Genomic DNA, 15,653 nt, shown 5'->3' with positions numbered 1-15,653 from the left:
CTACTGTATTAATGTTACAGAAAATCTTTATATTACTGTTGCTTTGCTCGGAATCAACGAGCGAGCCGCATCGATTTTGTAGAGACCGAGTTTTCTTCCTATAAATTCCGTACGTAACTGATTTGCACTCGGCGAATTACGACACTGTTTATGTACGTGATGGAATGCGTAACTTTTTTGTTTCTACAACGTTTCTACCCAGCACGGTAAACTCTTAAATATATTTTGCGTCGTAATAAAAATATAACTCGACATACGTATTTATAAATAATTTATATTCAAATTACGTCATTTCTATGACCGAGGGTGGCGTAAGGCACGGGCGACGTGGGCCACCGCCTACGTCTGGCGTTTCGAAGGTTTACGCATTACTTAAAAGCCGCGAACGCGACGAAAAAATGTTACTCGTCATAAAATGATAGTTTGTCAAATTTTTATTCATAAAAATGCAGTTTCGACTGCTTTTTATTTTATAAAATCCGTCTTTTCGCGCCACCAGAGGGCCTTTTAAACAATAGGTAGTCTGTCAGCGTTGGTCGGTAGTAGTCCAAATTCGATACGAACGTTTGTTTGTTGAAAATTTGATCACGGTTTAAATACGGTATTTACTTTTAATATTACCGATTTGTCGTCGAAAAGAAAACGCGTTGTATTATCATTAAAAGACAAATTACAGTATTTGTTTCGATTATCCGAATTTTTCCCTATCCGGACTACCTTCATCCCTAATCAGTCCGGATAATCGAGGTTCTACTGTATTAATGTTACAGAAAATCTTTATATTACTGTTGCTTTGCTCGGAATCAACGAGCGAGCCGCATCGATTTTGTAGAGACCGAGTTTTCTTCCTATAAATTCCGTACGTAACTGATTTGCACTCGGCGAATTACGACACTGTTTATGTACGTGATGGAATGCGTAACTTTTTTGTTTCTACAACGTTTCTACCCAGCACGGTAAACTCTTAAATATATTTTGCGTCGTAATAAAAATATAACTCGACATACGTATTTATAAATAATTTATATTCAAATTACGTCATTTCTATGACCGAGGGTGGCGTAAGGCACGGGCGACGTGGGCCACCGCCTACGTCTGGCGTTTCGAAGGTTTACGCATTACTTAAAAGCCGCGAACGCGACGAAAAAATTTTACTCGTCATAAAATGATAGTTTGTCAAATTTTTATTCATAAAAATGCAGTTTCGACTGCTTTTTATTTTATAAAATCCGTCTTTTCGCGCCACCAGAGGGCCTTTTAAACAATAGGTAGTCTGTCAGCGTTGGTCGGTAGTAGTCCAAATTCGATACGAACGTTTGTTTGTTGAAAATTTGATCACGGTTTAAATACGGTATTTACTTTTAATATTACCGATTTGTCGTCGAAAAGAAAACGCGTTGTATTATCATTAAAAGACAAATTACAGTATTTGTTTCGATTATCCGAATTTTTCCCTATCCGGACTACCTTCATCCCTAATCAGTCCGGATAATCGAGGTTCTACTGTATTAATGTTACAGAAAATCTTTATATTACTGTTGCTTTGCTCGGAATCAACGAGCGAGCCGCATCGATTTTGTAGAGACCGAGNATTTTCTAATTACGAATGGTTGTTTGTTTCGTGAGCAATAAAATAATCTAAACATAATTTTTAACGATAAAATAGCGACGATTATTATTTAAAAAAAAATTTTTTTAGGCTTAACATCGATTAAAATTCAACGCGAAGTTGGTTAATAGCGATATACTAATAAACTGTACTAATTACATGGGATATCGTAATATACTATACTAATAATGTATTTTTTTATTCTTTTCGGTTATCCGACCAACCCGAGTTCCCAATTAAGTCGGATAATCGATGCTCTACTGTAATGTAGTTTGAAATAATTTATAACGTCATAATTAAATATATCTTTCTTCGTTAAATTAATTACGAAAACTGCAATTTTTTTAAAGAAAATAAAAGTAAATAGTTTGTTATAAAATGTGATATTTTGTAAGAAGGAAATGAAATTTTGTTCGGCGAAATAAAATTATCTTACGGCAATTTATCTTATCAAAACAGATTAAACGCATTTTTTAAATAATCATTATTAAATGTACGTGTTTAAAACAAATGCTTACTTAACTAAGTAATTATTATTATTGTTATTTTCTTAAATTTATACAATTAAAATTATTTTTACGATGATGGTGGAAAGGTCGGTAAATAATTTATTTATAAAATCTATTTAAAAATTTGACACAAAATTACTTGTCATTTTACACCCTTCGATATGAATTTAAACAGAGACGAGCAAATACAGTATTTATTGCGACATGGTCGCATTGCCGGGCCGCAAGTTTTCGTTACAACGCTGTCAATTTGATCTCCTCAAATTACTTATCGCGGAATGTACGGCACCGTTTACTTTGTGGTATACACGCTTTGTAAATATAGTAACCAACTTTATGTTGTGCGCTATTATCGCGCATCGATTGTAATACGTAACCGATGTAATATTTAACAAATGCGATACAGGCGCCCGCGGTGCCTCCCACTACATTCGCGCGCTTTCTTCTTTCAATTTCCTATTAATTAGCGGCTCGTTTCTTTCTTTCGTATTTTAAGTTATGAAAATATTAACGGAGAAATTTTCAAAGCCAGCTTTTATACCGCGTGTAGATTTCTTTTTAAATTATAAGCGAACCGATGATTTTAATTACGCGCACGTAAGAGAATTACATTATAATAATATCGATTCGATTAATCCATTCGTCGCGGATTAAATAAATTTGATGAATGGAACTATTCGGAAAGTTTAACGTAGAGGAAATTACAGAGCGGATTATCGAATATCCGAAGGAGCGATGAATATAATAAAACTTCTGTTGTAAGATTAAAATAACACGACAGATTTAGAATATTAAAAAAAAATAACCGTAGAAAGTATGGAACAGAATTACACGAACCGAGATTAAAAATGGAGCCAGAATTCGTAATATCTAAAAACGATCGGGTAAATTAAAAATTTTACACGCTCTAGGCACTCTCGCTAATCCGGCCACCCCGCGCGTAGATGCGTCGAATTAGCTAGTGCCGCGGACGTAAAGACGCCCTACGGTACTGTAGGCGGTGACGAAAATAGGATGCGTACTACGCTCTTCCTTTACACGAAAAATGAAACGAAGAGCTTAGGCGATCGACTGGAGAGTGTGTCGGATAATCGAGAGGCCGGATTAGAAACAGCCCGCCGTATTTCGTACAAGAAGTATCGTTTGATCATCGGAGACAATTTAGCGATACGAAAGTTATATTAATCACGAAGAACTGTCAATATATATAAAAAAATTCCCGAGATATTCGCTAAAAATGTTCGAGATATAACGAAGATCGGTACCCGAAAAAGAAAAGACGGTGGCAGAAGCGTTAATGTTTACGCGGCGATGTAACAGAAAAAATAAAACCCTGGCTTATATACCCGCGGAATTAAGCCGATCTAATCGTCAAGTTTAATATTGATTATAAAACATTGTTTTAAACTAGCTGCACGTGCCTGGCGTCGCTCGAGCTTTTGAGGGAGTGGGGGATCGAGGAGGTCGAGTCGCGAGAGGGTGATAAAAATAATGATCTAGTAACTAAAACCTACATTTATTAACCTCGGTATTTACGTTAATGAAACTGCGAAACACCGAAAGAAGACTCGGGCTAAAGTTAACGGGACGAGACCCCGCGTTTGTCCCATAGATTTAACGTTGTACCTTTGTCGCCTTTCTCAAATCTCTCTTCGGCCGCACCGTTTACGGGACGAGAGCTTTAATCTAATACCCGAACCGTATTTTTAGCCCCAGCCGTTTACTCAAACTAAGTCGAACAAACTGAAACTCTGTTTCAATTAATATAACTTATAGCTTATATATATATTATATTTTACAGCGGAACATTAAAAACACGATCTTTCCCCTAAAGCCGAAGTACTAAGTACATCAGAACCTCGATTATCCGGATTGTTCAAAATAATCCGGATAATCGAGATTATCCGGATTATTTTGAACAAGGTTCTACTGTATTAATGTTACAGAAAATCTTTATATTACTGTTGCTTTGCTCGGAATCAACGAGCGAGCCGCATCGATTTTGTAGAGACCGAGTTTTCTTCCTATAAATTCCGTACGTAACTGATTTGCACTCGGCGAATTACGACACTGTTTATGTACGTGATGGAATGCGTAACTTTTTTGTTTCTACAACGTTTCTACCCAGCACGGTAAACTCTTAAATATATTTTGCGTCGTAATAAAAATATAACTCGACATACGTATTTATAAATAATTTATATTCAAATTACGTCATTTCTATGACCGAGGGTGGCGTAAGGCACGGGCGACGTGGGCCACCGCCTACGTCTGGCGTTTCGAAGGTTTACGCATTACTTAAAAGCCGCGAACGCGACGAAAAAATTTTACTCGTCATAAAATGATAGTTTGTCAAATTTTTATTCATAAAAATGCAGTTTCGACTGCTTTTTATTTTATAAAATCCGTCTTTTCGCGCCACCAGAGGGCCTTTTAAACAATAGGTAGTCTGTCAGCGTTGGTCGGTAGTAGTCCAAATTCGATACGAACGTTTGTTTGTTGAAAATTTGATCACGGTTTAAATACGGTATTTACTTTTAATATTACCGATTTGTCGTCGAAAAGAAAACGCGTTGTATTATCATTAAAAGACAAATTACAGTATTTGTTTCGATTATCCGAATTTTTCCCTATCCGGACTACCTTCATCCCTAATCAGTCCGGATAATCGAGGTTCTACTGTATTAATGTTACAGAAAATCTTTATATTACTGTTGCTTTGCTCGGAATCAACGAGCGAGCCGCATCGATTTTGTAGAGACCGAGTTTTCTTCCTATAAATTCCGTACGTAACATTCCGTATATAACGTTGCGACAAGAATATTTTTACGCAAAAATAAACGTGGAATAAAAAAAAATTTATTAAAGATTTAACATTTAAAAGCTATATTTTTATTTAAGGATAGTTTAATTTTTCGGATCCATTAAAAACTCTAAATTCTACTTAGCCGTTCTCCGACCGCGTTAAATAAATATCTACAACATTTCGAGTCGATGGCCGACGAAGTACTGTATTTAGAATCTTAGCCGCAGCAATAAACTAACTAAAACTAAAGTTAAATTAAGTTAAATTTGCAAAGAATAATAAACTTGGCTTTTAAAAGTTACGATGCCATGCTTCTTGCTAAGTGAGTAATAATTTTAATGTGTTTATACTGTAGTTTGTTCCAAAGTATTTTTACTCGATAAAATTAAGTTTGCGGAACTTTTCTCGCTTTTTTTTTAATACAGAAACTCGATACGATCTTAATTGGGCCGCAGTTTTCAAAAATTCCCACCGTCGTCCCTCTGTCTGTCCTTCCTTAATCTCGAGAACGTAGTTAGTTAGATTAAAGTCCAGACCGGATATAGAAAGCGTAGGGACGGGAGGCCCCGATTTGCTATAAACTAACTTCCGGTCTGGATCGGAAGTCGCGTGATTTCGATTCAAATATTTTTTCCCAAAAGGAGTTAGATGACCGGCGGGACTCAATCGTTAAAGGAAAAGCGCCATGCACGGGAGCGCGACACTACTAATTTGAACTAGAGACTAAATCTTTTTTACAAACGGATATTGGACGGAATTTGACGGCCGTGGCCCTTAATTTGAGTACGTCTTATACGACGCTACGAGTATTTACTTATTCGCGGTTGTGCCATGTACGTAATTCCATTAAAATGGTCATTTTATAGAAGAAATTACACGTAATTATCCTTAATTAGCGACGCGTAGTTATTTTCACCGAAATTTTAATTACAATACGAACAGAGATGTTTATTCTTCGTTTATTTACTAAGAGTAAATATAAATATTCACTGGTCTTTTAACGAAGAGGACGTAAGGTTCTAGCACGTGACGGGAAAGTAATCTGTCGGCCTACGCTTGTTTGTTAGACGTGATAATTGCAATTTTACCATTTTATATTAATAATTTGTTTTCCATAAACAATTTGTCTAACGGCCGTGGCGTATTTTACAATAATTTACTAATTAACATTTTGATCGGCTTCCCGTGGCGAAGGACCCTTCCGCGTACCCGTTTCTCAGTAATTTCGCCGTATTTATCGTACGGACTTCCGTTCGTTTGTCCGTACGAAGACACCTCGGAAACAACTTTGCGGCGTCGTATTTAATGGTAGCTTTCTACCGGGAAGGATACGGATCGATCGTTAAGCATCGGCCATGGCCATTACGAAACAGCGTCGAAAAATGAAAATAAAGGACAGATTGTGTCCTTTCTCGTTTCGGTAAAGGACTATTTAACTAATTGTCCTTAATGATCGTCCTTCCAAGTGCCGCATAAAGGGAAATTGTCCGGGGCCCCCACCAAGGGGGTCCCAAACCCATCTTTTTAAAACTCATTACTGTAATAAGAATATCGAAATTTAAATTTGGACCGTACCGAAGACCCTAGATGGCCGGTGCACGGTGCGGCGCCCGCCGAGTTTGCGTTAAGAAAACGAAGGGGATTCCCCCCAAGAAAAATGTCAACGCTGTAGAACGGCCCCGCCGAACTATAACGCGCTACCCGGCCCTTTGAAATAAAGGACGCGCGGCAAACCTATCCAAGATTACGATTGGGCGTTATTAATACGGATCGAAATTTTTATCCAAAAATATTCGCATCTTCAGAGATTGGGGAAGGATGGGTCGAGCACGCGCTTAAATGATACGATTTTGAAACGCGCGTACTCTTAACTCTTGCCAGTCTTCCACCGGTTCGTTATCCCTTATCTATGCAGATTGCTTCCACCGCGAATTAAGATTACTGGTAACGCGCGTGAAGAGATTACGGGTGTCGCGTTATAAATTTGGCAAATTCCGAGATCTTCGAAAGGGTTAAAATACGACGATAGCTTAAATAAGGGATTTATAATCGACTAAATTTCAGTTCGTTAAAAAAGCTGATCGCGTTTGTCGAGATTCGGGGGAGGGGTGGTGGAAGTGGGACCAACCGTACGCGTGGCTACGGTGCGTTTCCAGGCCAACGAGAAAGACGGGCCGGGGACAGTCTTGTTATTTGATTTGACGGGACTAAAAACCCCCGCAATGTGTATAAAACGTTTCGATGGGTCAAACATTATTAGAACTGACGAATGCCTAGCGCGAATGGTCGGCTTAAAGAATTTCCCAGAAAAATTCTAAAATGAAAAGGAAGAGCCGTGCCAATCGTTTTTCCCAATTCGCCTACATATTTTAGTACAACGAATACGCGTAAAAGACTCGCGGATGTAGAAGAGGGAAATCTTCGAGAAACAATAAAACGAAATCGTTTGGAATACAAAGATGATGGGACAATTACAATTCTTCGCGACATTGTAGCGCGTTACAAATAAGGGGGGAAAAATAGCTGGACATTATTACAAAACGAACAAAAATTAGTGTCGTGTTATATTAACATTTCTGTCGATTCGCCGTATCGTTTATTTGCCAACAGATAGAATTAGTTAAAAAAAAGTGTAATAATAGGAGATATTATGGAAACGCTGCTATAAATTACATTTATTCATCGGCGTGTAATGTCCTTTGTGTCGATGTTTATATCTTCCCCATCCGAGGAATACGAGGGAATTGATGCGCGAGTTTAGTGTTACAGATAATAATAACGAAAGTAGCTTACAATATTTAAAGGATAAAATGAAGTATTTAAAAAGTCGCGAATATACCGTAAATTTATTATTTGATGAAACATGTATTGAGCGGCGATGAAATTTTAAAGGCGGTCGCGCTGAAAACGAACCACTAAAACTCGCGAAACAGCGCAGGTATTTATATTTAGCATCGTATATAAATATAAAAATGTTGTTAGTATAATGCCAATGTATAATTTAACTACCGAAAATTTAAAAAAAGTGTGATTTTTAAAATTTTAGAAGAATTGAAGTTTTCTTTAATAGCGGATAACAATACTTTTAATGAATTATATTCAGTTAATAAAATTTTACAGTCGTTAATTCCACATCCTTTAGGTAGTTCGAGACGGTTACTTTTTATTTCTGTTTCCGTTCGCGTATAAGTAACGAGACCAAAAACAAATGGCGTATTTACACAAAGCTGCCGACGTCACAAATCAATCGCGGATGCGTGCCAACTCGGCCTTTGTTCGACTTATTTTAAATAACGATTAGTTTGCCAGTAATTTAAGTATAAAACTTTATTTCTAAGTAAAAATATAAAATCGATAGTTATATTTTAATTATTGAGGAAACCAATTGTTGTTTTTAAGGCGAGGAAATTAGTGAGTTTAAAACAGTCAAAATCTAATCGTCATTTTAAGTTGATTAAAATTGTAGTTTACGTACGTTTAATTATTTTAAAATAATTATCGTAGTCGTTGCCATCATTCGAGTTACCGCGCGAGTTGCTGTTATAAGTAACAGAGGGAAAGTATGGCGATGGGTCAGAAAATGACCCCGTCCAAATTTTTACATTTTTGAACTCCGGGACCTCGAAAGGCCGAGAAATATATAAAATTCGGAGATTTTTCTGTACGTGCGGATGTTTACGAGTGTGGGGGAGGCACGAATTTCTTCATCCATTTTGAAGCTTAATAATTCCCGCGTCTTTGGTCGAAAATTTCTGAAATTTTGCGGGGAGGTTCGTTTATTATAAATTGGTGGTTATGGGTGGAGGGAGTCGCGCGTCGCATCTCGAGTGGGTCGAAGATTAACGAAGATTCAAAATTATGCTTTATTTTTTTTTTTTATAATCTAAATATATGAAATTGCTTGTCCCGATGACTGATTCATCATCGCCCAGAGCAAACCGCTTAACCTAAAGAGGTGAAATTTGGTGCGCAGTTAGGGTACGTCATGGAAACGCACACTAAGAAGGGATTTTTCGAAATTCCCCAGCGGAGGGGAGAGGATTAAGGCTTAACCGGAAAAACGGCTTCTACTGTACTATTTTAGATACGATTTTTTGTTTTCAACTACGTTGTCTTCATCGAGTACTTAGGTGTATTAAATTGATAACATTTCATACATTGTTATAAATATTTTTATCTATTTCGATTTTAAAAATGTTCGAACCGTTTTAAATTCGAATTTGTTATTGCGTATTGGTTCGATTATAGAACGATGGTAAACGTTCCAGAAAATTGATCAAATTGAAAATAGTTCGTTCGATTCTCGGCAATTCTCTTCATCGGTAGGTGTTATTTGACAATTACTATGGTTACTGAAATATTGAATGTAAATGGGGTTTGCTTGCAAAACCTCCGCGGACGAAGTTGCGGGTAACAGCTAGTAATTAATAAGATAAGTTTTTCAACGGAAGCTCAACAGATGGCGCCGCAGACAATTTTAACTTTTTTCGCCGGGAAAGTTACGCGACTCGTTGCCGGATTTTATTTTAAAACAATCCTTTCTATTATATTTTATTTGTAGACGAAATCATAAATTTAAACGAATTACAAACCAGCAACGATTAGATTTTAACGTTACGAGATAAATATACTTTAGAAGTTGCGCAAAGTATATTTTCTAGTACAGTATGTTAAAATACGCAATTTCTAGTTATAAAAATCGCGTGCCGGCATTTACATCGCTTTAAAGTTAAATTAGGGAATCGGTTTCCTTTAGAGAATAAACAAAGAGACTATCCCGTTAATCTACGTCGATACGACGTTTTAATATAACGATTACGCAAATTTCCGTAAAAGGAAACTGCGAAGATTCCTTAACTTTTCCGAAAAATTATTTACCTTTAATATCTTTTTTTCGAAAAACTTCTTCCTCCTTACAAATGCAGAGACAAAAACAAAATCGAATTCATAATTCCGTTAAAAAAAAAATTNCTCATATCTCCCGCACCCTTATAGCTATCGAGACGCAACCACCCCTATGCACGAATAGACACTTGGGGCTACCACCACATACAAACACCATTCACGTGCGATGTGTAGTTTTGGCGAAAAAGTGAAATATAGGGTCATACATGTCCATTTATATATATATATATATATATAGATTCAATTCGAATCAAATCATTTTGTTGTTGTATGCAGTTTCCAGTAAACTTTATTAAAAAACAGCAGAGATCCCAGTTTAGAAACCCTACTCCCCTCCTTTAAGTCCTTAGTAGTATATTTACTAAATATACTACTATTTTTTTTAACTCTTTCCTAAAAGGGGGCTCTTTTAGCAGGCCCATAATGGGGCGGTCGGGTGGTGAGAGACGGGCCCCGACATATCCGAGCGACGTAATCTGCTACTGCATTGTACAGGCGACACTTTCAGTAATCCAAAACATTTTGATTTCGCTTAGGTTCGTTGTAATGATAAATATTAAATTGTTTTTTCCCGTGACATCCAAATCGATATTTTTGATTGTTACGTGTTAATTCAATAATTATTGAGCTCCGAATTAGCGCGTGAAAACTAAAAGGACAGTAGTGGTACTTTATTAGATTATTATTTCTTGTATGATTAGTATGGTAACGAGCCACAACGCAATTATGAAAATACTGTGTTACCAATTGCAATCGATCGATATTCTTAATAAATAATTATTATATATTTAGCACGTTTAAATATACTAGTAAAATACTTGGCGATTAATTTTTAAACACTAATTTAGAATTAATAAAATTCTTTAATACTAAAAATCTTTCCCTACTCGCACCCTTTAAACCCGATTCTCCATATGTTGTTAGACGAAAAGTGATGTCGTCATATTGTCACAATCCTCAAATATTTCGTAAATGCTGCTAATGTTAGTTCTTAAAGGATATAGGAAAAAATTGACGCGAGAGTCCGATGCCCAATTAGTAAAGGTCGATCTATCCAAATGAATTTTTAATAAAGTTTTTAACGAATTGCAATCTCTTGGATTTGGTATAAATCCACGAGATTAAATTACAGGTAGCATTTAAAATCTTATATACTTCCTGAAGATACTAATCGATCGATCGATCGATCTTGTACTATATTGGTTTTTATTCGATTAAGGCAACGCGAAAAAATGTCTCCCGGGGCCGTTTATGGGAAACTAATCCCAATTTAGGCGTTACAGACGCGAAGAAAACTCCGTGGTCAGCCTGTTGGCCAGGCGCAAACCCATGATCGATTGGGTCGAAAAATTCCTGGAGGTGGTCCGACTGGATATGTCGGTTCCCGTCCCTCGCCACCCGGCCGAATCCATAATAGGTTTGCTAAATGAGACCCTCTTAGTTGATCATTGGTTTTTTTACTCTTTCCGCACTGTGGGCACTATCAGTGTTCAGTGGTTTTATCCACTCGGCCACTGGTGGCTTTTTGTACTGTGCTTCTTTAAGTATTACTCATTGGATGTAGTTTTAAATGATTTTTATTTTTGTTAAATTTGCAATTGAAGTTTTTAATCTCGCCTGTAGTAAAATATCGGAACGGTTGAGGTGCCAACCTACCGCTCGGGAATTCGGGCAGGTTAAAAAAAATGCCAATTTTTGAGGCCCGTCTGGAACCACGGTGAATATGGGGGGAAAAGGTTCTCCTAATGCCCGCAGATTGGAAGGGGAAACAAACGTTATATAATCTGATTTTATATTCGTCTTCGCTTTATATATAGCGCAGTGGCAGCTTCGTGGGGCCCAGGCAAATTTGAATTAGTGCTCCCACGTACAGTATTGACTTCAGACATTTTTCTTGGGGGATATTTTCTTATAAAAGATTAGTTCGGACCTCAGCAATTGGCCTTTTTGCCCACACGCTATCCTATTATCGAGAAAATTCAACATTCAAATCAAATAAAATTTTAATTAATAAACACACCAATATTAACAACATTATCGTAGTATATTTCTATTAAATTCTCCGATGGACAAAAATACCTTAAAACCCTAATTAGAGTTTAGTGCTTTTCAACAGCGACCCCTTTCTTGTCCGAAAGTTATTGTCAGTAGTTTTATTCCTGCGAAGTATCAAATCTACAAACGTTCTTCTGATATCCGAACTGCAGAAACAGTAGACGTAAAAGTTCATGGAGAAGTTAGCCAATTCTATGACGTTGGCCAAAGACCTAAACACCTGAAAACTAAAGTTGGCTTCCTTATCGTCGCTGTTCAGCAAGGTGAGAAGAGCGGCGGGAGTCATACACACGAAGAATAGCACCACGATGCCGCACAACAAAACAATCAGGCGTTTCTCCTCCGTATATTTTCTGCTTCCTTCTCTTCTAAGACAAGCGTTTCCGAACATTTCCTTCCTCCTCCTCAATATTTTGCTGAAGGTCACGATGATGGTCACGTTCAATATGGCCAAGATGACGACCGGCCCGAGACGAACCGTCAGTTCTTTAACTAGCAAGTAAATCTTAAAAGCCGGGTGCTTAAAGACGGATGGATTCTCGCAGGCCATGTACACAGTCTCGTTCTTGCTGTTGACAAATTCGACTGGAATCTTCTGGAAACAGATGGGAATATAAATAAGGAAAGAAATCACGTACGCCATGGCGATGGAGCGCTTGGCACGCCTTTTGTTGTGGATATCTTTGAATTTAGTAGGAAGGCAGACGGAGAAGTATCTGTCCACGGTCAAAGCAACCACCAAAAACACGCTGCTGGCCATAAACGCATTGACTAAGGGTAATTCGGCATAGGCATAATATAAGGAGGCGGAATAAGTAGTCGATTGAATACCTTGAAGTCGCAGCATGGAAGTAATGCCTAAGATGAGTGTCATCAGATCCGAAATGGCCAGCCACGTCAAGTACACGAAAGTGACACCCTTCAAATTAGGTCTGGTCAACACGGCTAGATTAATAATGTTACCCAACACTCCCATACAAATGATTATCGATCCGATAATCCCGTAAGCGATAAACTTTAGTTTTCTCATGTTATATTCGTGATCTTCCAACGTAAAGTTAGTTCGATTAACTGTCACATTTAAATATTCCTCCTGAACATTAAATATTCCCGACAAAATCTTGGGGCATTCCATGCTTAATTCGATTCACATTTTTTTAAAAAATCACCTACTCGGATATCTGGCAAAACATAAGTTTTATGTGAATTAAAACTGAAAATAAAATTTAAATCGATATATACTTACAAACCTGTCAAGTTTCTTTACTTTGATCGTTTGGTAGAAATCCTTTTCTACCGGGTACTCCGGCAATCAATGCTTCGCTCCACTCTCCAGTAATATAATATTGTAGTAAAATATCTAAAACTGGAAGCTTTTTTCTCAGATAATTTTATAAAAAATTCATTCGTATAAATAAATACTATTCAATTTGTACCTTGATTGATGGATAAGACTTTACAATAGGATCCTCGATTGGCACGTTTCATATATTCTTCTATAGGCAATCGAGCAGTGGCTAGATTCCTGCTTTCGGCTCTATTCAAGGTTGCATTCTAAAATATATAATTTGTCTCCTTTACATATAATGCAAATTACTTATCGACTTAATAAAATATGGCAAAAGATTTTATTATTAATTTTTGTACACTGTCTATAATCGCATTGGTGGTTGGATAGCATAAGTGATCATACAAAAATCACCACGATTAAATTTTAGCTAAATATCGATTGACGTTGTAAAAAAGAGAATAAGAGATTCTTCTTACGGATTTACTAGTTTAACATTTGAAAGATTAAATAAATAATTAAAAAATAATACTTGGATGAAGTGTATAGACAAATACGTGCCAAGTAGCAACACAATTATCTCAAGAATTAAAATAACAACTGAATAGTTGAAGGTTTTGATAAAAATACAACTCTCCGCGGAGAAATTTCGTTTGAAAAAAGAAAGAGTGGAAACAGTAATACTGCAAAGAATACAAGAGCCATTCCTCTAGATACCACCATTGATTTTGACTTTTATGATCTAACAAAATAAAATTTATTTATTAATATCCCAATTTTTAAAACTCTCGAACATAAAAGTTTCCAAAAGTCTAATCGCATTATAAAAATTCTATCATTAAATCTTTAAGCATTACTCATACAAATTACATTTTTATAGAAGTATCCGTTTCTTGTAACGCGGTATAAATGTTGTAAACGTCACGTCTACGTATTTTAAAAAATTAATTACGTTAGACGTGAGCCGAGTTTTTAAAGAATAATTGTCCCTCTTTTCTTTTCCCGTCAATAAATTATGTAGGTTCTCCGGATGGCAAACGAGAGATGAATAATTGTTTACCAATAGTAAAAATGCCAATGCGGTGAAAATTGTTTCTCTGCCATGTTTATTCGTGTAAGAATGCCAATAAAACCATCAACAAAAGTAGACACGACACTTCCACGCGAAAATCGATGGGACTCATCTCTGACACTTCAGGAATCTGTTGCTCGTGCATCAACACACAACTGCAAATCGGAATTTTGACCCGATTTTTAGCGATATAAAAAATGCTAATTTTTGTTATCTCCATGCTTTGTAAATTAGTTCAACGAACGACATTGCGAAACTTAAATGATTTTTAACGATGTATTCGGAAATTTCCTGAAATAATAATCATAAAAATTTGTTTAAAGACGACGAAGGATCGGTAATCGCGCTATTAAATTCCATAACCATTACCAGTAAACAAATGGAGAGAGCTCCACCGGGAATTGACGAGAAAAGAAAATATTTAAATTAATGTTTTTGTCAATTTAATATATTCATCAGGTGAAACAAAAGCAATTAATGGCAACAACATTGAATTTTCTATTTTACGTCTAAAACAAAATTTGTTATTATTATTTATTCAGTAAACAAAAATTCTAGAGAAAACTTGCAATTATGGATTATTTTTTTTAAATAAGTATTGTGGGTGTGCCGTGCCCTTACTTGTAAAAAAGTAGAAAATAAATATTCCATTTAAACTTTTTTGTTTTTCCTTCTTCCAACACTAATGAAATCAATAAAACATAAAACAGGAACCGAGGACAGATTAACAACAAGAATATTTAATTGATTAATTCCCTTCAGGAATAACAAATCAGAAAATAAAAAGATTAACTACTAGACTATTTGTCTCCATACCCTAGAAATTAAAATTATTTATGCCTGTAGAAATTATACTTCACTGGGGTAAAATGTTGATCAGAAAAATGCGCAATGATTAATTTAATTTAAGAATATCTGTTTAGAAATTTATGTTTTTTAACAGCAGTTTGAATCAATAATGAAATAAACTGAAATATTTTCTGTACATATTTTGAAAGAACTTCTTGAGATAAATTCGTTGATGTTTTGGAATATACAAGGTTCTAAGACTAATTTGAACTGCATTATTCAATTTGAAGTTAGGGAGGATCTGAAGATGAAGTTAATTATGTTTTAGAAAATTTAATCATGATATTATTAAATAGACATCTATATTTATCTGTCAAGGTATTTTTGATTTGAAAAAAAAAAAAAAGCATTCGGTTCTTGATTGTATCCGCTACAAGATTGCAAATTTATCAACTTCTTTTATTACCAGTAAATGGTAAATTATTAAAGCATTACCAGTTAAATTTTGACTCCAAATGTGAAAATTAGCATGCTATCACTGGGAAGTTTCTAACTTCCCTTTGAGTCATCAACTAAACAATTACTGGTGCATTACATTTAATTGAATTTCCTTTGTTTTG

General features: G+C 35.9%; 2 protein-coding genes across 6 annotated transcripts in view; one reads left to right on the top strand and one right to left on the bottom strand.

The window, feature by feature from the left end:
- LOC111626348 overlaps positions 1 to 14,320 on the top strand; it is a 62,111-nt gene extending 47,791 nt beyond the window's left edge. The window contains exon 9 of the mRNA XM_023369696.1: positions 14,194 to 14,320. The gene's annotated coding sequence lies outside the window, so the exon portion shown is untranslated. The remainder of the gene's footprint in view (positions 1 to 14,193) is intronic.
- On the bottom strand, positions 11,815 to 15,014 carry LOC111626347 (probable G-protein coupled receptor B0563.6). Of its 5 annotated transcripts, none has more exons than XM_023369688.1 (4): positions 14,233 to 15,012; positions 13,321 to 13,438; positions 13,135 to 13,250; positions 11,815 to 13,065 (listed from the first exon to the last, which is right to left on the bottom strand). In XM_023369688.1, exon 4 carries the CDS (start codon positions 13,017 to 13,019, stop codon positions 11,922 to 11,924), a length of 1,098 nt encoding a protein of 365 aa, XP_023225456.1. In that variant the 5' UTR covers positions 13,020 to 13,065; positions 13,135 to 13,250; positions 13,321 to 13,438; positions 14,233 to 15,012; the 3' UTR covers positions 11,815 to 11,921. The 5 variants fall into 5 exon arrangements, with proteins under 5 accessions (XP_023225456.1, XP_023225457.1, XP_023225458.1 ...); XM_023369689.1 differs by having other exon boundaries at positions 13,321 to 14,535; positions 14,614 to 15,012; XM_023369690.1 differs by having other exon boundaries at positions 13,131 to 13,250; positions 13,321 to 15,014.
- Positions 15,015 to 15,653: the final 639 nt, after the last annotated feature.

Source organism: Centruroides sculpturatus, unplaced genomic scaffold (genome assembly GCF_000671375.1).
Source record: "Centruroides sculpturatus isolate CEXI.00-Female unplaced genomic scaffold, Cexi_2.0 scaffold26, whole genome shotgun sequence".
NCBI classification, from domain to species: domain Eukaryota; kingdom Metazoa; phylum Arthropoda; class Arachnida; order Scorpiones; family Buthidae; genus Centruroides; species Centruroides sculpturatus.
Note: the sequence above shows the minus strand (reverse complement) of the source record. Positions and strands in the feature narration are given on the sequence as shown.

Excerpts from the sequence above, each read along its gene's own strand:
- LOC111626347 (XM_023369690.1), bottom strand. The coding sequence starts at position 13,019 with ATGGAATGCCCCAAGATTTTGTCGGGAATATTTAATGTTCAGGAGGAA.